The sequence below is a fragment of the Rhinolophus sinicus genome, linkage group LG15, assembly GCF_036562045.2.
Source record: "Rhinolophus sinicus isolate RSC01 linkage group LG15, ASM3656204v1, whole genome shotgun sequence".
Classification (NCBI taxonomy): Eukaryota; Metazoa; Chordata; class Mammalia; order Chiroptera; family Rhinolophidae; genus Rhinolophus; species Rhinolophus sinicus.
Genome location: NC_133764.1, coordinates 10,734,423 through 10,750,120, shown reverse-complemented (window position 1 = coordinate 10,750,120; position 15,698 = coordinate 10,734,423). Strand labels below are relative to the sequence as shown.

General features: G+C 46.5%; 1 protein-coding gene across 1 annotated transcript; it reads right to left on the bottom strand.

The window, feature by feature from the left end:
* Positions 1 to 802: 802 nt before the first annotated feature.
* Positions 803 to 15,387, bottom strand: FXR2 (FMR1 autosomal homolog 2). The gene is made up of 17 exons (XM_019745074.2): positions 14,934 to 15,387; positions 8,730 to 8,782; positions 8,275 to 8,368; positions 7,789 to 7,860; positions 7,527 to 7,675; positions 7,162 to 7,255; positions 6,567 to 6,683; positions 4,533 to 4,703; positions 4,257 to 4,335; positions 3,815 to 3,924; positions 3,499 to 3,585; positions 2,966 to 3,188; positions 2,564 to 2,761; positions 2,274 to 2,474; positions 2,086 to 2,181; positions 1,833 to 1,933; positions 803 to 1,501 (listed from the first exon to the last, which is right to left on the bottom strand). Exons 1-17 carry the CDS (start codon positions 15,012 to 15,014, stop codon positions 1,406 to 1,408), a joined length of 2,022 nt encoding a protein of 673 aa, XP_019600633.1. The 5' UTR covers positions 15,015 to 15,387; the 3' UTR covers positions 803 to 1,405.
* Positions 15,388 to 15,698: the final 311 nt, after the last annotated feature.

The following is a 15,698-nucleotide window of genomic DNA, read 5'->3' as shown; positions in this document are numbered from 1 at the left end:
CTTAGGGTCAGTTGTGCTAGGAGGAATTTGAGAGTACCCCACCCCCACCCCAAACTCTTTTCTCGTGCCCATTGCTCCTCAAACCCCTGACCTGACCCTGGGTCAAGATAGTCGGGCAGTTAAAGGAAGGCAGGCCATTTTTGTTGCCTGAGTCATCCCAGCAGGTGCTTGGGTGGTGATTCAACCCCACTCCAGGTGAGAAAACTTAAACCCTCCTAACTCCAGCCCCCAAAGGTTTCTCCACTACAAGTTTTATCTCCAAGTCTCAGTTGAGGCAGGGAGTCAGAAACCCCAGGAAAACTACCCCGGGGCTGAGGGATCAGTGATGTGGGTGCTCAAGGAAGAAACCTGGATCCAGAGCAGGGAACTAGCAGGAACGAGAGCTGCACACCTAGGTCCCAGAGGTTGTCATGAGGAAACCCTGTTCCTCCAACCCAAGGCCAAGCCCAAGCCCCAGGCCTCAGGTAATCGGATTAAGAGCTCCACTTGGCTCCCAGCTCTTAGCAGGAACAGCTCCAGCTTGGAGCAGCCCTACCTAGCCTGCTGTGACTCAGGGTATAGGAGTGGCCCAGCTCCATCTACCAGCAAACCTGGGGGAGGGGAGATGCAGCAAAGACACAAGCTACTCTCTAGACCAGGAGGGTACCTGAGCTTGGGGAACTTAGGAATGTCAGGAATTCCAAAGTAGACCATCTTTGGAACACTAAAGGAGCCAGGTATGGAGAAACAGGAAACGAGGGCCAGGGGACAGGGCAGATCAGACCTAGGAAAACAGTTGGACCAAACTGGGCACAAGAAGAGAGCCATTTGGATTTTTTTATTCTCTTTTTAAATACTGTACAGTGAAAAATAAATACGCCTTCTCATCCACCAGACAAGGTTGGTCCCCCTTCCCATGGGGACCTTGTCACCCCCCTTCATACACGCCCCTGGTTCTACTCCAAAACCTTCCCCATGCCTCCCACCCACTTATACCCTTACTATCCCCGTCTTCCACAGTGATGAGGCCCCAGAAATGGGGGGTACAGGATGGGAGGAGGGATAGCAGGGGCGCCCCCCTGAACTGTCAAATCTGGGTGGGTCAAGGAGCACCCTGCACCAACAGGTGGAGAATGGGGGTGTTCAGAGAGAGATTGGGGCATTAGAGGATAAAGGCACATCCAGTCTGATGGGAAAGGAGAGAGGCTCCCCTCACCCTGGGGGTAGGGTGGACAAGAGGGAGGGGGGTATGACCCTGTTACACACCCCTCCAATAGCTCCTGGAGGTTGGGGGGGACCCAAGCTGCTGTGCCACCCCCCGCCCCCCTAGATAAGAGCAGCTCCAGCGCAGGTCAGTCGGGCCTGTGAGGGCCATGGTGTTGGGCAGCAAGCGAGATGGAGAAGGGAGGGATGCAGGCTGGAGGTTTTATGAAACCCCATTCACCAAACTACCCAACTCCAGGGGGGCGGAGAGCTCCCCATTCTCTGAGGGGCCCTTAGGAAGCTTGCTGACAGAGTCACCCTAAGGGGAAAGTGGGAAAGAAAAATGGAGAGAAAGTGGTCAGTAGAAATTCAGGTAACGACATTCCCTACACTCCTGGCATGTGGTGACCCAAGGGTTGGTCCTCTGATCTGACTCTCTAGTCACTCTTACTGGGTTCCAGAAAATGCGAACCAAATTTCCCTCTCTCTTCTATTCAAATTGTCCATGAGTCTAAATGTAGTCTAAGCTCCATCACATAGCCTTCTTCTCTACAGTTTAGTGAGATTTCTTGGGGGAATTTTCTTTTGCCCCCTGTTCCAAAAGAACAAAAAAAGGGGAGGGTGGGATAAATGACATCTTGCCTGCCTACCTTCTGTCCTGAAAGAGCGTCCTCTGAGGGTTTAGTGCGTTCCAGAGGTGGCCGCTGGCGGCTCTGAGACTCTGCTCTGGAGATATAGTCAGCCACAGTCACTGGGGAAGGCGGGAGACCAAAAGTTTCAGAGGGAACCCAGGTATCCAGTCCAGTCCCTAGAGACCCACTGAATCCCAACCCCCAGTTTTCATAAGAGACATCCCATTCTCTCAGCTCTGAGGAAGGATGCTGGCATCCAGAGTTAGCTGACCTGGCTGGCGGTCTCCACTGACAGAACCATCAGTACGGTTACCACGGTTACGGCGGCGGCGGCTCCGATTACGACGCTGAGGTCTTGACTCATCTTCTATGGAGCAGGAAAAAACGAGTTATGTGTCCAATCTCCCATCCCTGTTCTCGCTCAGCTCTAATTTTTTAGACCCCAGGTACACCACTTACCCAGGCCATTCTCTGTCATGCTGGGCCCATCTGATTCCAGGCCTCCATCCATGATAGTCCTGTCTTCGTCAGTGCGGCGGCGACGAGAGCGGCGGCGCCTGGCACTTGCTGGGGGCGGTTCCCCAGGCTCTGAATCAATCGGGGGCTCTGGTTCAGATGTGTCCAGCAGGCTGTAGGGATTGCTGTCTGGATCCTTCAGCACTGGTTAGAGGAAGAGGAGGAACTGGGAGTCAGGTGTCCATCTTTCCTTTTGGCCTATATTCATGAACCCAGCTGTCTGGTACTGGTACCTGAGCTAATAGATGAAGAGTTGTATTTCGAGGTGGGCCGGGGAGCAGGTGGGGGTCCCCTACCCCGGCCCCCAATTGGCCGCCTCCGGCTTTCTTCCCCCCGGGTTGGGGGATCCCGGTCTCCTGGCCCAGCTCGGGTGGGCTCTTCCCTCTTCTCAGACTCAGTCTCAGAAGCTGTGGATGGCTCTGAGCTGGGGCCTGAAGAACACAATGGGGTCCAATTAGGTCACTCCTCCCATCCCAGGACCCATCATGGCCACAAAACTGGAAGACTTCTCCCTCTCACTCACAAGTCCCCCTGCCAATCATCTCTTCATCACCCTTTCCTCACACTTCCACCCAGATCTGCCTCTCCCTACAAGCCCCACTAGTACTTGCCTCCCTCTCCCATAGCTGTCTCACCATAGGCAGGACCACCTGTCCTCCGGCCCCGGCCCCGGCCCCCGTAGCTGCCCCCATAGGTTCGTGTGGTGTGCAGGGAGGAGGAGGAACTCTCATCCGTGGTATATCCAGCCTTGTCACTGCCACCGCTGCCCCGCCCACTCCCAGGAGGGCGAAAGCCCAGCCCAATCTGACGAAGCTGTTCATCAATTTGCAGCCTCTCCAAGCGAAGCTGCTCCACCTCCTGTTTGGGTAAAAGATGGAGGAAGATAACAGTAGAAAGAATAAGTATAAGGTCAATGAACAATCTCCTTTCATGCTTCTCTGCCCCGATCATCCCTACATAGCTAAACTCTCAGGAATGTAAAAAGGAAGACATTGGCTAAACAAAGAAAACTCTGGGATCCAACCCCACAGTCCCAAATTCCCACCCAGCGGTTTCTGTTCCAACAGAGAGAGAAACGGGGCACCATTACTCCTAAATTTATCCACTAGTGGTCTCAGTCCCCTTGCTACACCTTGCTCTTTCCTCTCCCGGGCTTCCACTTGGGTACCTGCAAGTAGGAGAGGTGATATTCCAGCAGAGCCTGAGCATTGCTGATATTCTCTCGGGTGCCAACAAATATGAAGGGAACCATTCCCTGGAGAGCAGAGGGAAGGACAGATGGATTAGGAGAGTAAAATGAAGCATTAATTCCAGCCTGTCTCCAATGGAAGGCCAACCAATGGTATCTCTCTGGTTCTACACCTACTAGGGGGAAACAGAAATTCCGTGCTCCACCCCCTAGAAATCCCACCCCTCAGAGAATGGCTTTGTGAACAATCCCACCTATTTCCGGACACCAATCTCTAGGCGCAGTTGCCCCATACCTCCTCCCTGGGGTTCTTCTTGTCATTATCACCTTCTACTCGAACCCTCACCACACCAGATTTATCCACAATCTCCTGGATCACTTTCCCGTTCTTTCCAATCACTTTGCCTGAATGAGTAAAGGAGGAATTAGGCCTCATTTTTTTTTTAAGGAAAAAAAGAGTCAAAAGTGTTAAGAAAAACAGTCTTCCAGCTTCTATATATAGATTTTGTTTTAATTATTTTCCTGTTTCTAGGTTCCTGCTGAGTTTCCAAAGGACAAAATATTACAATCCCTAGAAATCTATTCTTCCATTTTGTTGTCACTCCTACTACAAATTGTTTGCTTTGTCTTTATGAAACTAAAGTCCACAGGGAGGTCCCAAGCCCAGAATCACTTTGAGAATCTCACTTCTAGCCCCTAACTATATTCTCTTTTATATATACACACCCCCAACTCACCAACCAGGTTCCTGGGCACTTGCACAGAGTCCTCAGAAAACTCAAGGTAGCTTCGGGCCTGTCGGCACGCCTCGGGAGTCTAAAATTAGAGGAGTGGGGTGTTACTAAATCAGAGGACCTGGTTCTCAAACAGTGATCTTCCTGCCACTCTATCTTTGGGAAACTGTATTTGCATCAAAGTCAGGGAGGGAGATCATGACGCAGGTTTCCTTCCTACCCCACCCTCTCTTCTCTGTTTTCCCTAAGAGACCTAGATGACAGGTATCATCTGCTGACCTCCCCATAGATGCGGAAAGTGCAGGTCTCTTCACCCAACTCAATGGCGGTCACCCCAGGTACTTTTCGGGCCTGCTGGATGTTGGCACCATGAGTCCCAATTGCCAGTCCCATCAGGTCCTCTCGCACTGTGAACTCCTCTTGGAATGCTGCTGCCAACTGCTTACTGGTCTGAAAGGAAAAGGCACTATAGGAATCATGGTGGTGGAATCTCAGAACACCTGTCCCAGGTACCTGACACTGTGCATAACTTCAGTAAGAAAAAATGTTGTAAAAATAAGCTAATACCACCCTGGAGTCTGCTGACCACTAGGACCTGTGTGGAGAATTCAGTAACTTTTCATTCCACTCCTACCTTCCAAACACCATCGGCTTTGCAGGAGGGGAGAAATGAGGACAGAGTTTGGGCTGGGAGCCACCCACGTTCTGGATTTGGCTCTAATACTATCTGGTTGTGTGATCCTAAACAAAACACTCACTCTGTGCCTCAGTTCTGTCATGTGCTAAATGATTACACCTGAGCGACTCCATTCCCAGACTGCCAGGATAGGATTAAATAAGACTGGTGAGCAAGGACTTTTCACAGGTAAATGTAAGTATAAGGAATTATTATCACCTTAACCAAACTAATATCAACTCCCAAAATAAAACCCGAAAAGTTGAACAGAAAGCAAGAGGTTAAGAAAAGCACAAAAAGGAGCCTATGGAACACCATACTACTTAATTTCTTAACCAGTCCTTTGTGGGATCTCTGGGTACAAAGGCAGGAAGACAGGAAAGGTTCTACAAGAGTGAATCCTAGGTGGGAAGCACCAAATAGGAAAGATGTCTGAAAAGGGACATTCCCAGATCACAATCCATGACTTCCTACTTTCAAGATGGATGAAGTTGATTTATAGCAAGGATTTACACTAGGCAAGAAGAGAAGGCTGGAAAAAGGAACTAAGTTGGGCATTCAAAATAACTGAGTTAGAGAGGGAGGGGAGAGAACCTACAATGATTTACAAGTGTCTTCTAGAAGTTTGCCAAGGGTTTTCTTTCTTAAACTGCCTAATGGGTACAAAGGTGCTTGTTGTTATTATTTTTTATCTTTTATAGTCAATATTTTAAAAATAATTTTTAAAAAACAAAACAGTCAAGATTTCTCAAAAACAGAGACATGTCCCTATTCTTAAGACTTTGCAACTATGGTTAACTTAGCTATCTGGTACACTTTATCACATAGATCAATACAGCCAAGTCCTAAAAGAGTTGAATATTTTACCTTTTGTCACCAGGAAACCTGTTCACTGGGAAATGGAGCAGATATAGTTTGAATTATCTGGGGGTAACAGCGAATCCCTGAAGAAGTGAGAGATTACCATGATCCAGATTTTGCACGGACTCAGAGAAAAGCTTCCCAAAAATATCAGTTCACTTGATAAATGAAAATGCATGTTCAAAACACAAACACACACCCTACTTGCTTAGGATAGCATAATATCTCAGGGAATCTGACCATCCTAAGATGTCAGAACTCAAACCTCATAGAAATATTCTAGTCTAACTACCTCACTGTCACAAATGAAGAAGATAAAGCTCAGTAAAATCAAATGATTTGCCAAAGGTCAATTACCTGACAAAGTAAGACTTAGGATTCCAAGTCCAGTGGTCTTTCCAGTGTACAAATGGTTCTCAAACATATCCCAAAAAGTGGTTTGGTTCCCAGAAGTGATGTGGGGGATGCTGGTGGAAGAAAGAGCCACACCCCCTTCTGCTGCTCTGACTGCTTTATGCATTGTGCTTTCAAGTAAAATTTCACTGATCAAAGGGTCCCACGGCTCAAAATAAAGTTTGAAAACAACTATACTATAACATAATGGAGCTCTGCCATCTGGAGGAGTCTGGGATAAAATAGCATACCCAGTTATAACAACCCAGAAAGATCTTAGTCTTTTTGTTCTGTAAACATAAGAGCATGGGTGGAGGACGAGGTGGGAAGGGAGGAGGACAATCATACCAATATATTCAGTAGTAAGTGAAGCCAAAATTTACCTCTAGGTGTTTGGTAGCTTCTTCATTGCGGGACATGAGTAGCAGTTTGGTGCGCAGGCTTCGAAAATGCATATCACCCAGCAGGGACGCCCGCTTCACAGGGGCTTCTGTGGTTGACTGGGAAGAAACCAACGAAAATCATGAAAACTGACTGAATACATACTGTGAAAGAGCCAGCAACTGGGAATCAGGATGCCTGTGATTCTGGAAAAGGGTGGGAGTTAAGAAATGAAGCTAGGGAAGAAGAAAATCATTGTCAGCCTCACAAAGGCCTACTACCTGGGTGCCTAAGGGAAGTGATTTTAAGCAGCCAGCCCAGGTGAGAACTGTAGTCTATTTTTGAGAGTCTAAATATGCAAGGGAAGGTCCCAGCCCACACTGCAATATAATGACCAGGTTGAAAAAAAAAATTAAGGTCAGACGTCAGGAAGACTAAAGAAAGGTAGGGCTACCTGGGCCCATAAAGGTCAGGAGCAATAAAGTCCTCTCTGACAAATAAATGTAAGCACATTTTAGCTCCTCCCCTTCTACAACGGAGTTAAAAGGGGAAAAGGGAAAAAAAGAGCTTAGTGAAATTCAGGCAGAATAAACTCACCAGGATGAAGAGCTCACTATTTGTGATGTTGAGAAAGATGCAGTTCGCTCCCAATGCTTTCTTGAACTCTTTATGGACGTTTTCATTGGAGCAGCTGCAGAAGTAAGAGAAAGGTGCAGTTCTGCTCAGAGGGCAGACTGTAAAGTACATTCAAAGGTTCGGTGGAAAGAGAGGGACCGAGAAAAATAAGAAAAGAGGAAGAACTGCAATAAAAGAACAGGAATGAGGAGAAAGAAACTGGGAGCAAGAAAGGCTCTAGAGGGCCAAGGGAACAGAGAAGACTGAAACTGGTAGTGGGGCCTGGGGAAAGTAAGGGCAGAGATGAGCACGGTGAGGGCCCACCACTCCCAACCCCCAGTACTCACGCTTCTCTCAGGTCCTCCGGAACAGCCATGGTAACCTTGAAGAAACTGCCTTTGGTTGCAAGGGGATTGGGATTAACTGGCCGAAGCCGTTCCAGGGTGACAATCTCATTGTAAGTGGCATCACAGGCAGCATATTCAATGACATAGAACTGACAAAATGAAAAAAAAGAGAAGCTGTATATGACCTGAGCTTCTATCTCCCACCTTTCTATGACTAAAAAGTTTGTTTCAGCAGTTCCCCAAAGGCCTTCACATCACTCACATCTCCCTTCATCATCCGCACCCGGGCCAGCCACCAGCCACAAGGTTCTTGCTCATTAGCTCGAGAATAAACCTGAAAAGATGAAAATAAAAAATACTGAGGACCATACCAAAACATTAAGAATGGCGTAAACGCTGAAACACTTGGGAGGTATCCTTAAACCCAGATAAAGGAAACTAGAGGAAGGAGCTGCTAATTAAAAATCAGAGGGCACTGGATTTTAAATGCTGTTATCATAAATGGAAGAAAGGTGGACAATCCCCTGAAACTGGGAAGTCCCCTGAGAGTTTGGTTGATCACAACAGAGATGGACAGGGAACTGCTGCATTTCACTTGTCCATAGGCTACCTGGCTGGATATAGTAGCTTAGCTTGGGTAGGAAGGAGAATGAACCAACCAGTGAGGAGCCTAGGATAATGGTTATCAGGGTAAGGGAGATACAGTGAGAAAAGTGATATTTAGAAGGATGGACTCTATGGCCCTTACCTCCACCTCATCCCCTTCTGTGATCTCCTTATTATAATCAGCTGGAGGGGGTAGCCGGACATCACCGAAAGGAATTTGTCTCTCACTCTGCCAGCTGCAAAAAAAAAGTGATAGAAAACTATTCAGGCTAATGTGGTTGCCCATTTCTTCAAGGAGGATTTATTACTTGAAATCACTGGACAATTTCCATCTTCCCCAGTAATTAGAGACTAAACCCCAGGCCCTGCTCCATAGTAGTATCGTCTGTCTCTTGCTATAGTCTAAATACTGGGCCAAATGCCCCCTACACTCACCAAATTTCAGCCCTTTCCTCTCCTGGGATCCATATAAAGTTGCCCACCCAAACCCTTGGCTCTCCCCCACCCATTACATGCCTCATGAGACTCAGCCGCCCCCTCTTCTCCACTCTCCTTCTAGGACCTAGTATGCTGGATTCTCTATTCCCAAGGTCTTACTTGTTTTCAAAGAAGATGGTGACAGAGTCTTCATGGACATCCTTCACAAAGCCCTAGAATGAGTTTTAGAAAAAAGTGGGGAAAAAAAGAACAACTTACCACCACCTCAGCCATTAAGGGAAGAGACATTCAGAGGCCCTTAAACTAGAGTTTTAGATAGGGACACAAGCAATCTAAAGACAGGGCCAGAAAAGGGCTATATTGGAGAAAGCATATGAATATTGAGGTAGGGAGAAAGGAATGATATTGGCATGGAAAGAGATATGGCAAAATCCAGAAGATGAGATAGCAAGTTAAGTAGAAGGGGGCAACATGACTCGCCATCAAAACAGCCGGGAAACTGGTGGTCAACTATGGCTCCCATAGGGGCCTCCCTATCTATCTGCCTCCTGTTGTGCTGAGCAGCTTGCCAGAATTCAATTAAAATACCAACAACATTCAGCAAGGCTAAGAATATCCCATGAGACAGTGTGAGGCTATCCTGGAACACCTAGAGGACAGCAGGATCTGCCAAGAGATAGAAGGGTCTAGCTCCCCTATACAGCAAGAGACCTGAGCAAACTGGGGGTCTTGAGGCCTGGGTCCTAAGAGAAAACAGAACATTGGAAAAATTCAAAACAATGAACACAATTTATAGAAGGAAAAATTAGATTTAAAAAATGGGAGATTTCTGAAAGTTAGACTATGATACTGCTAAGCATTTGAAAAGGATAGTAAAATCTGTAGACGACCCCAATCTTGAGACCATGACAAGAGAGAACAGGGATGAACAGCTAGCTGGTCTTCCGCCTATTTCTATGTTCTCAGAAAGGAAGCCAAAATTATGTGTTCAATCCTATGCTCCCAATTTTTCTATCTTCTCTCCCAATTTTCACATACTCAAAATTAAAGATTGTTATTGATAAAGTCCCGTTTATCAGTTAGTCCTTTTATGAATGAGTTTGTGGTCTCATGTATAAGAAAACTTGCCTAATCCAAAGCCACAAAGGTTTTCTCCTGTCTTCTTCTAGAAGGCTTATAGTTTTTACTTTACATTAGTCTATGATCCATTGAGTTAAATTTTGCATATGGTGCAAGATATGATTAAAGTTCATTTTTCACCTATGGATATCCAGTTTGTGTACCATTTGTTGAAAAGACTATCCTTTCTCGACTGAATTGCCTTTCACTTCTGTCAAAAACCAGCAAGTGCAAACTAATGTAATGAAAGAAAGCGATCAGCATTTGGTGGAGGATTTCTGGGAATGATAGAAATGTTCATTATCTTGATTGTGGTGATAATCTATTACGGTATACACATTATGTACATACATATATGTGTGTGTGTGTGTGTGTATACATATATATATATATATATATATATACACACACACACCTAACAAACTGCACATTTTAAATATATATACTTCCTAGTATGTCAATTATCCTTCAATTAAGCTATTTTTTTAATTAGTTTCAGGTGCACAAAACAAAGTAATACTTAGATGTTTATCATTTATATCCCTCACACCGTGTCAACCCTCCTCCCCCCATCCACTATCCCTCTGACATCGCACACAGCTATTACATTTCCACTGTCTCTATTCCTAATGCTGTACTCCGCTTCTTGTAAGTATATACATATATACTTACATATATACATATACATATACATATACACATATATATATATAACTTGTAGCTGACATTCATTATTGTTCAGCTTCAGCTTCAGGTGTACAGTGCAGTGATCAGGCATCTACATCATCAATTAAGCTGTTTTTAAAAATTAGGGGGGGGCCGGCCCAGTGGCTCAGGTGTTAGAGCTCCGTGCTCCGAACTCCTAAGGCTACCGGTTCGATTCCCACATGGGCCAGTGGGCTCTCAATTGCCGGTTCAACTCGAGTCCCCCAAGGGACGGTGGGCAGCGCCCCCTGCAACTACGATTGAACACGGCACCTTGAGCTGAGCTGCCACTGAGCTCCCAGATGGCTCAGCTGGTTGGAGCGCGTCCTCTCAACCACAAGGTTGCCGGTTCAACTCCCGCAAGGGATCGTGGGCTGCGCCCCCTGCAACTAGAAAACTGCAACTGGAGCTGAGCTGCGCCCTCCACAACTAAGATTGAAAGGACAACAACTTGACTTGGAAAAAAGTCCTGGAAGTACATATTGTTCTCCAATAAAGTTTTGTTCCCCTTCCCCAATAAAATCTTAAAAAAAAAAAAATTAGGAATTTGAGGAGACTAATTAATAAACAGGAACTATTCCTGAGCTTCGCAGCTAAGGAAAGCTGAGCTTAGGAGAGAAAACACCAAAAATGCACATTTATGTCACTCTCATCACAGAATTGGTCAATCATAAACCCTTAACTATATTGCTGTTTCCTTATGATGGGAAAATCTAAACCTAAATTTTACTCTTGATACAAGCTATCTTTCTCTCTTCTTTCGGGATAGGATCTTGTTATGGAGCCTTACTACTGCCCAAGCCATTAGTACTCCTGGTACTGCCTGGCCTCTTACCCATGCTTTAGCTTTCTCTGCCATTCTTCTTCCCTGAAATGTTTTTTTCCACTCTTCATTCAGCTACATCAATACCCACACCTACTATTCTCCACTCAGACCTTCTGTGGTACTTTTACTCATATTTACCTGAGTCCCTCTTCCCTTTTTCAGTTCTTCTCTTAGCTCCTTTAGCGTCCTCCTCCCTCCTCCCACAATCACTAATACTGTATCCCTTCCCTCTTCTTTACCCCTTTATAAGGGTCTGTCTAGATCTCTAGAGACATTTCAACCAATCTTTTTAACTGACTTTATCCAATTCTTTATCCAAAATGTCCATCTCCAAGCTTTAGAAATAGTTTTTAAAGAGTTAGCGATTCTCAAAATATTCTAGGGATGAGATAAAAGGAAGTGGAAGAGATAGAAGAGAATCACTTGCTTGCCCCTTTCGTGAAGAGATAACTCCAAGCTCTAATCCAATTCTCTTCCAACTTGTCTGAGTTGGCCCTCAGGAAGTGGTAGGAATAAGTCCCATGGTTTTTCATGATCCCAAACAGAAATGCAGAGCTCAGATGGAGTTCTCCCTTGCATTACTCAGCAGTTCAACCAAATGTCACTTCCTCTCATTCTTCCAGGGTCTTTTTCTTTCAAATATTCTCCAAAACAAGTTTTCTCAACTTCATATTCCAACCCAGTCTCTGCTCCTTAATTCCACCCACATCACCCCAATTTTTTTCTCCAAAGTGACTACTGGTAGAGAGTGAGCTTCCAGTTCTGCTCAGTGCATGCTCATTAGGAAGAGAAGCAGGTGAGGGTAAGAACTAGTGAGTGGATCTCTGGAAAGCCAATGAGATCCAAAGGATGGCTTGATTCAGTGGCCATGGCATACCCTGGCTTTGGCTTATGGGGCCTAGGACCAGACAGAGGAAGAGAGAGCCCTAGCCTCATAGGTACTTCAGTTTCCTCACACTCTAGAAGACATTAAATTGGTCCCCACTTTCAATCTATCTTCCAATCCTGGACTCTCAATAGAGAGGAGGGAGTTCTAGGAGAAAAGCAGGAAGGGTTTGGGTAAAAATCACGTGTTGAAGCTGAGGATGCCATATTCCTTATGAAAAGAATAGGAATTAGGATACCCAGGCAAGGTCTGGAAATTTGGATAATTGTGCCCTGGAAGGTGAACAAATATTTCACTTGGCAGAGTACAACTTAAAGAATAAAATACCTTAAGTTCTGACAGAAAAGGAAGAGCTCATGGGATAGCTACAAAGTAACTTAGATCCCAAATCTGAAACATGCAGTCCTTTCATGGAAGATCAAAAATAGGACTCAATTCTGATAGGGGAGAAAGGGACCTTCCCAAATTTACAGTTCTAGAAGCAATGTAAACACTCCTTGACCCACACCAAAGTTTGCTGAGTCATGAATATTAGATCTGTAGCAAGGTCAGAATGGGTAAGCATATGACACTGAAAGCTGAAGAAAAATTAGTCTGAATTTAGGGATTTATTGTTGTTTTTAACTAAGGCTTGGGGCACAAAATGCTAAAGTGGCCAGAACAAAGAATCCACATTACCTGGTTTCTGGCTCAACTCCAAACTCTATTCTCTGATTCAAAGTATCCTGTCCCCAGTTCACTCAAGTCTATCATTGCCATAGCCCCCAGGAGAAAAAGGAAAGATTCAAAGATTTTCTGTTGGACACTTATATGTGGAAAGGGAAACATCCCCCTTCCTAGCTATGTCACACAGTTAATTTGAACGGGATACCAATCTTTCCCAGCTGTGCTTGGCTCCCATGCTTCCTAGAACAAAAGCAAACATTGTATCTTGATCTCAGACTCAATTTAAGAATCACTTCCCTTGGAACCCAGAATCTGGGCGTGGGAAGGCCCAGATGAAGGACAAGATATTGGGGGAAATGGGTTTAAAATCTTATGAGAAGGATGTTTCAAGAAAGGTAATGTAATTTTTGGGGGGAAAGAATAAAAAGAAACAAATGTACTCTATCAGAATCAGAAAGGAAATAGACTTTGCCAAAGAAAACAGAAATGCTATGGGGGCAGGCTAGAAGAAAAAGTCCCAGGAGTTAGGGAAGTATGCAGGAAAAATGACAGAAGAGATCAGCTGGGAGCTTCCTTGAGACATTGAACACGGTGGTTCCTGGGGATTACACAGGAATATAAAAATATTAGGATAAAAAGTCAGAGATTTAAATCAAGAGAATAAGATTGTAGACAGATATATAAAGAAACAGGCACTGAATATAAAGAAATCTGGTATGGGAATAAAGGCAGAAGTCGATAGGCATTTGGAGTGGGTAAAAATGACTACACTGAACTTATCAATTAAATCTGGGGCAGAAACCTTCCACTCCAAGGGCAAATATGAAATCCTTTACATAGTAAGGTATGACTTCATAGGGAAGGGATTGGAAGAAAGTCATTTCCAAGGGCATAAAGGTGAAGAGGTCTATTATGGGAGAAAGGCTTGAGGGGAAGTGAAGGAAAGGAGGCTCTTCTCACAAGTAATGTTATGAGAAGCTATCTCTGCTCTTGCTCCTCAGCGTAAAATGAAAGAGTAATACAGAAATCAGGAAAGTCTGTGAGGCAATTCCAGGCATGAAGTCCAAAGAGGTTCAAAATAACGACATTCACAAAGAAAAATTCCTGAGAGACAAGACAGGTCTGTCTCTGGTTTAACCTAAATGGGGAAGAGGGAGTCCTAGAAAATGGATTCAGAACAGATAAAGAAGGTGGTAGTAAAAGCAGTTCTAAAGAAACAAATCCTGGTCAAGGGAGGAGCTGAAATAAACAAGGATCTTTTAAAGATAGTCCCCTTCTTTAAAAAAAAAAAAAAAAAGACTATCAGATTCCCAAATTGGGAAAATTGGCCCTAAGTCGTCTAGAAGTGGAAATCCTTAAGAAAGTAAACAGGGAATCTTCATGAGCTCCCCCTTTTAGAGATCAAGAATATGAAGCTTACATTCTTCAAGATGAAGAAACTGTATGAATGACCTAACCATATCTGAAATCAAAGTAATAACAGATACAAATCCATCCCTGGGTGGAATGGTGGACCAGCTAACCTTGGGATAAATGGGTGGGGTGAGAGACTTGTGAAAAGGTGCCACCTTACGGCTAGGAGGCAACTTGACTGGTACAATCCAGAGTTCTAAGGTCAGATACCAAATGTCATAGATTTTGACAATTTCTCCTTGGGTTAGGAACAGAAATATAAGGTGAAAGGAGGGTGTCTTCCAGAGCCAGTAGGTAGGGGCCTCTCAGAGGAAGATGAAAGGATCTAACATGGGACGGCCTTCCCAAGGGGAAAACGGAAAGAATAAAGAGAATTCTCCATGTGCTTGGAAAAGATGTGATTAAGGTCTAAGATATGTCTTCTACTAGGAAACAGGAAAAGTCAGTTAATACGAAGCTGGGTAAATGGGGTCTCTGGGGGGTGGGGAACGCTGATCCAAGCACAATAATGCCCTTATGTTCATTCTCTCTGATGAGGGTAAAAGCAGGTGTAACAGAAGGGCCAAAAATAAGCGGAAAGGGGTTAACTTGCAAAGGTCTCCCCAGGAGGGCTACGGGTGGGAGCGTGGGTCTAAGGTTCTAAGGGTCGGGTCCAGGCTCCAGAAGCTCGATCCCGCCCCACTCTTCCCCGCTCTGGCTGGAGGAAGGGAGCTAAAGACGAGTGTCCCCAGTCGGCGCGCCGCCTCACCTTGTAGAAGGCCCCGTTGGAACCGCGCACCTCGACGGGCAGTCCCGGTTCCACATCCCCCCCAGAGGCCAGGCCGCCCATGGCGCCGCCACCGCTTCCGACTCCCCCGGTGGTGGCTGCAGCAGCGGTCTGAGTACGGGCCGGGCCAGCCCCCCGGCGTCTCCCCGGAGGAGGAGCCGGAGGGGGAGCCGCGGGGGGCGGGAGCCGGGCCGGCCCCACCGCGGCCCTGCCACAGCCAACGAGCAGGGGGCCGGGGCCGGGCCGCTCCCCGTCCGCCGCTGCCGCCTTGGTCTCCGCCACCGTGAGGGAAACGGCCGCCGCCGCCGCTGCCTTCGTCACCTCAGCTTCCGCCCGCCGCCGCCCTCGCTGCTGCCTCAGTCCCGGGACCCGCTGCTGCCGCTGCCGCTGCCGCTCCACAGCCTCCACCTCCCCCTGCCGCCGCTGCCTACTGCGCAGGCGCGCTAGGCACCCGCCCGCCGCGCGCGGGGCCCTGAGGGCCACGGCGCAGGCGTCGAAGCTGGCGACTCAGCTCGCGCTCAGCAGCGCATCGGGGCATCCACACTCCCTTTCGCTCTCTCACGCCCCCTCTTGGTTGCTTATTTGCGCTTGCGCAGAACAAGATTGGCGCTCTTTCTTCGCCATCCCACCATTCCACCGCTCCCATCTCTTCCTTTCCCCGCCCCACAACACTGAGAGCTACCCAATCATGGGGAGGGAGGGGCTGCGCTCACTCAGTCGGATTGGATTGCTGGGGTTCCTGGCCAG

What these genes read in the sequence shown, in the direction of transcription:
- FXR2 (XM_019745074.2), bottom strand. Translation starts at nt 15,014, where the DNA reads ATGGGCGGCCTGGCCTCTGGGGGGGATGTGGAACCGGGACTGCCCGTC. An exon ending in CCAACGGGGCCTTCTACAAG is followed by an intron (nt 8,783 to 14,933) that starts GTGAGGCGGCGC and finishes AACTCATTCTAG; the next exon opens with GGCTTTGTGAAGGATGTCCA. An exon ending in CTTTCCGCATCTATGGGGAG is followed by an intron (nt 4,336 to 4,532) that starts GTCAGCAGATGA and finishes CTCTAATTTTAG; the next exon opens with ACTCCCGAGGCGTGCCGACA.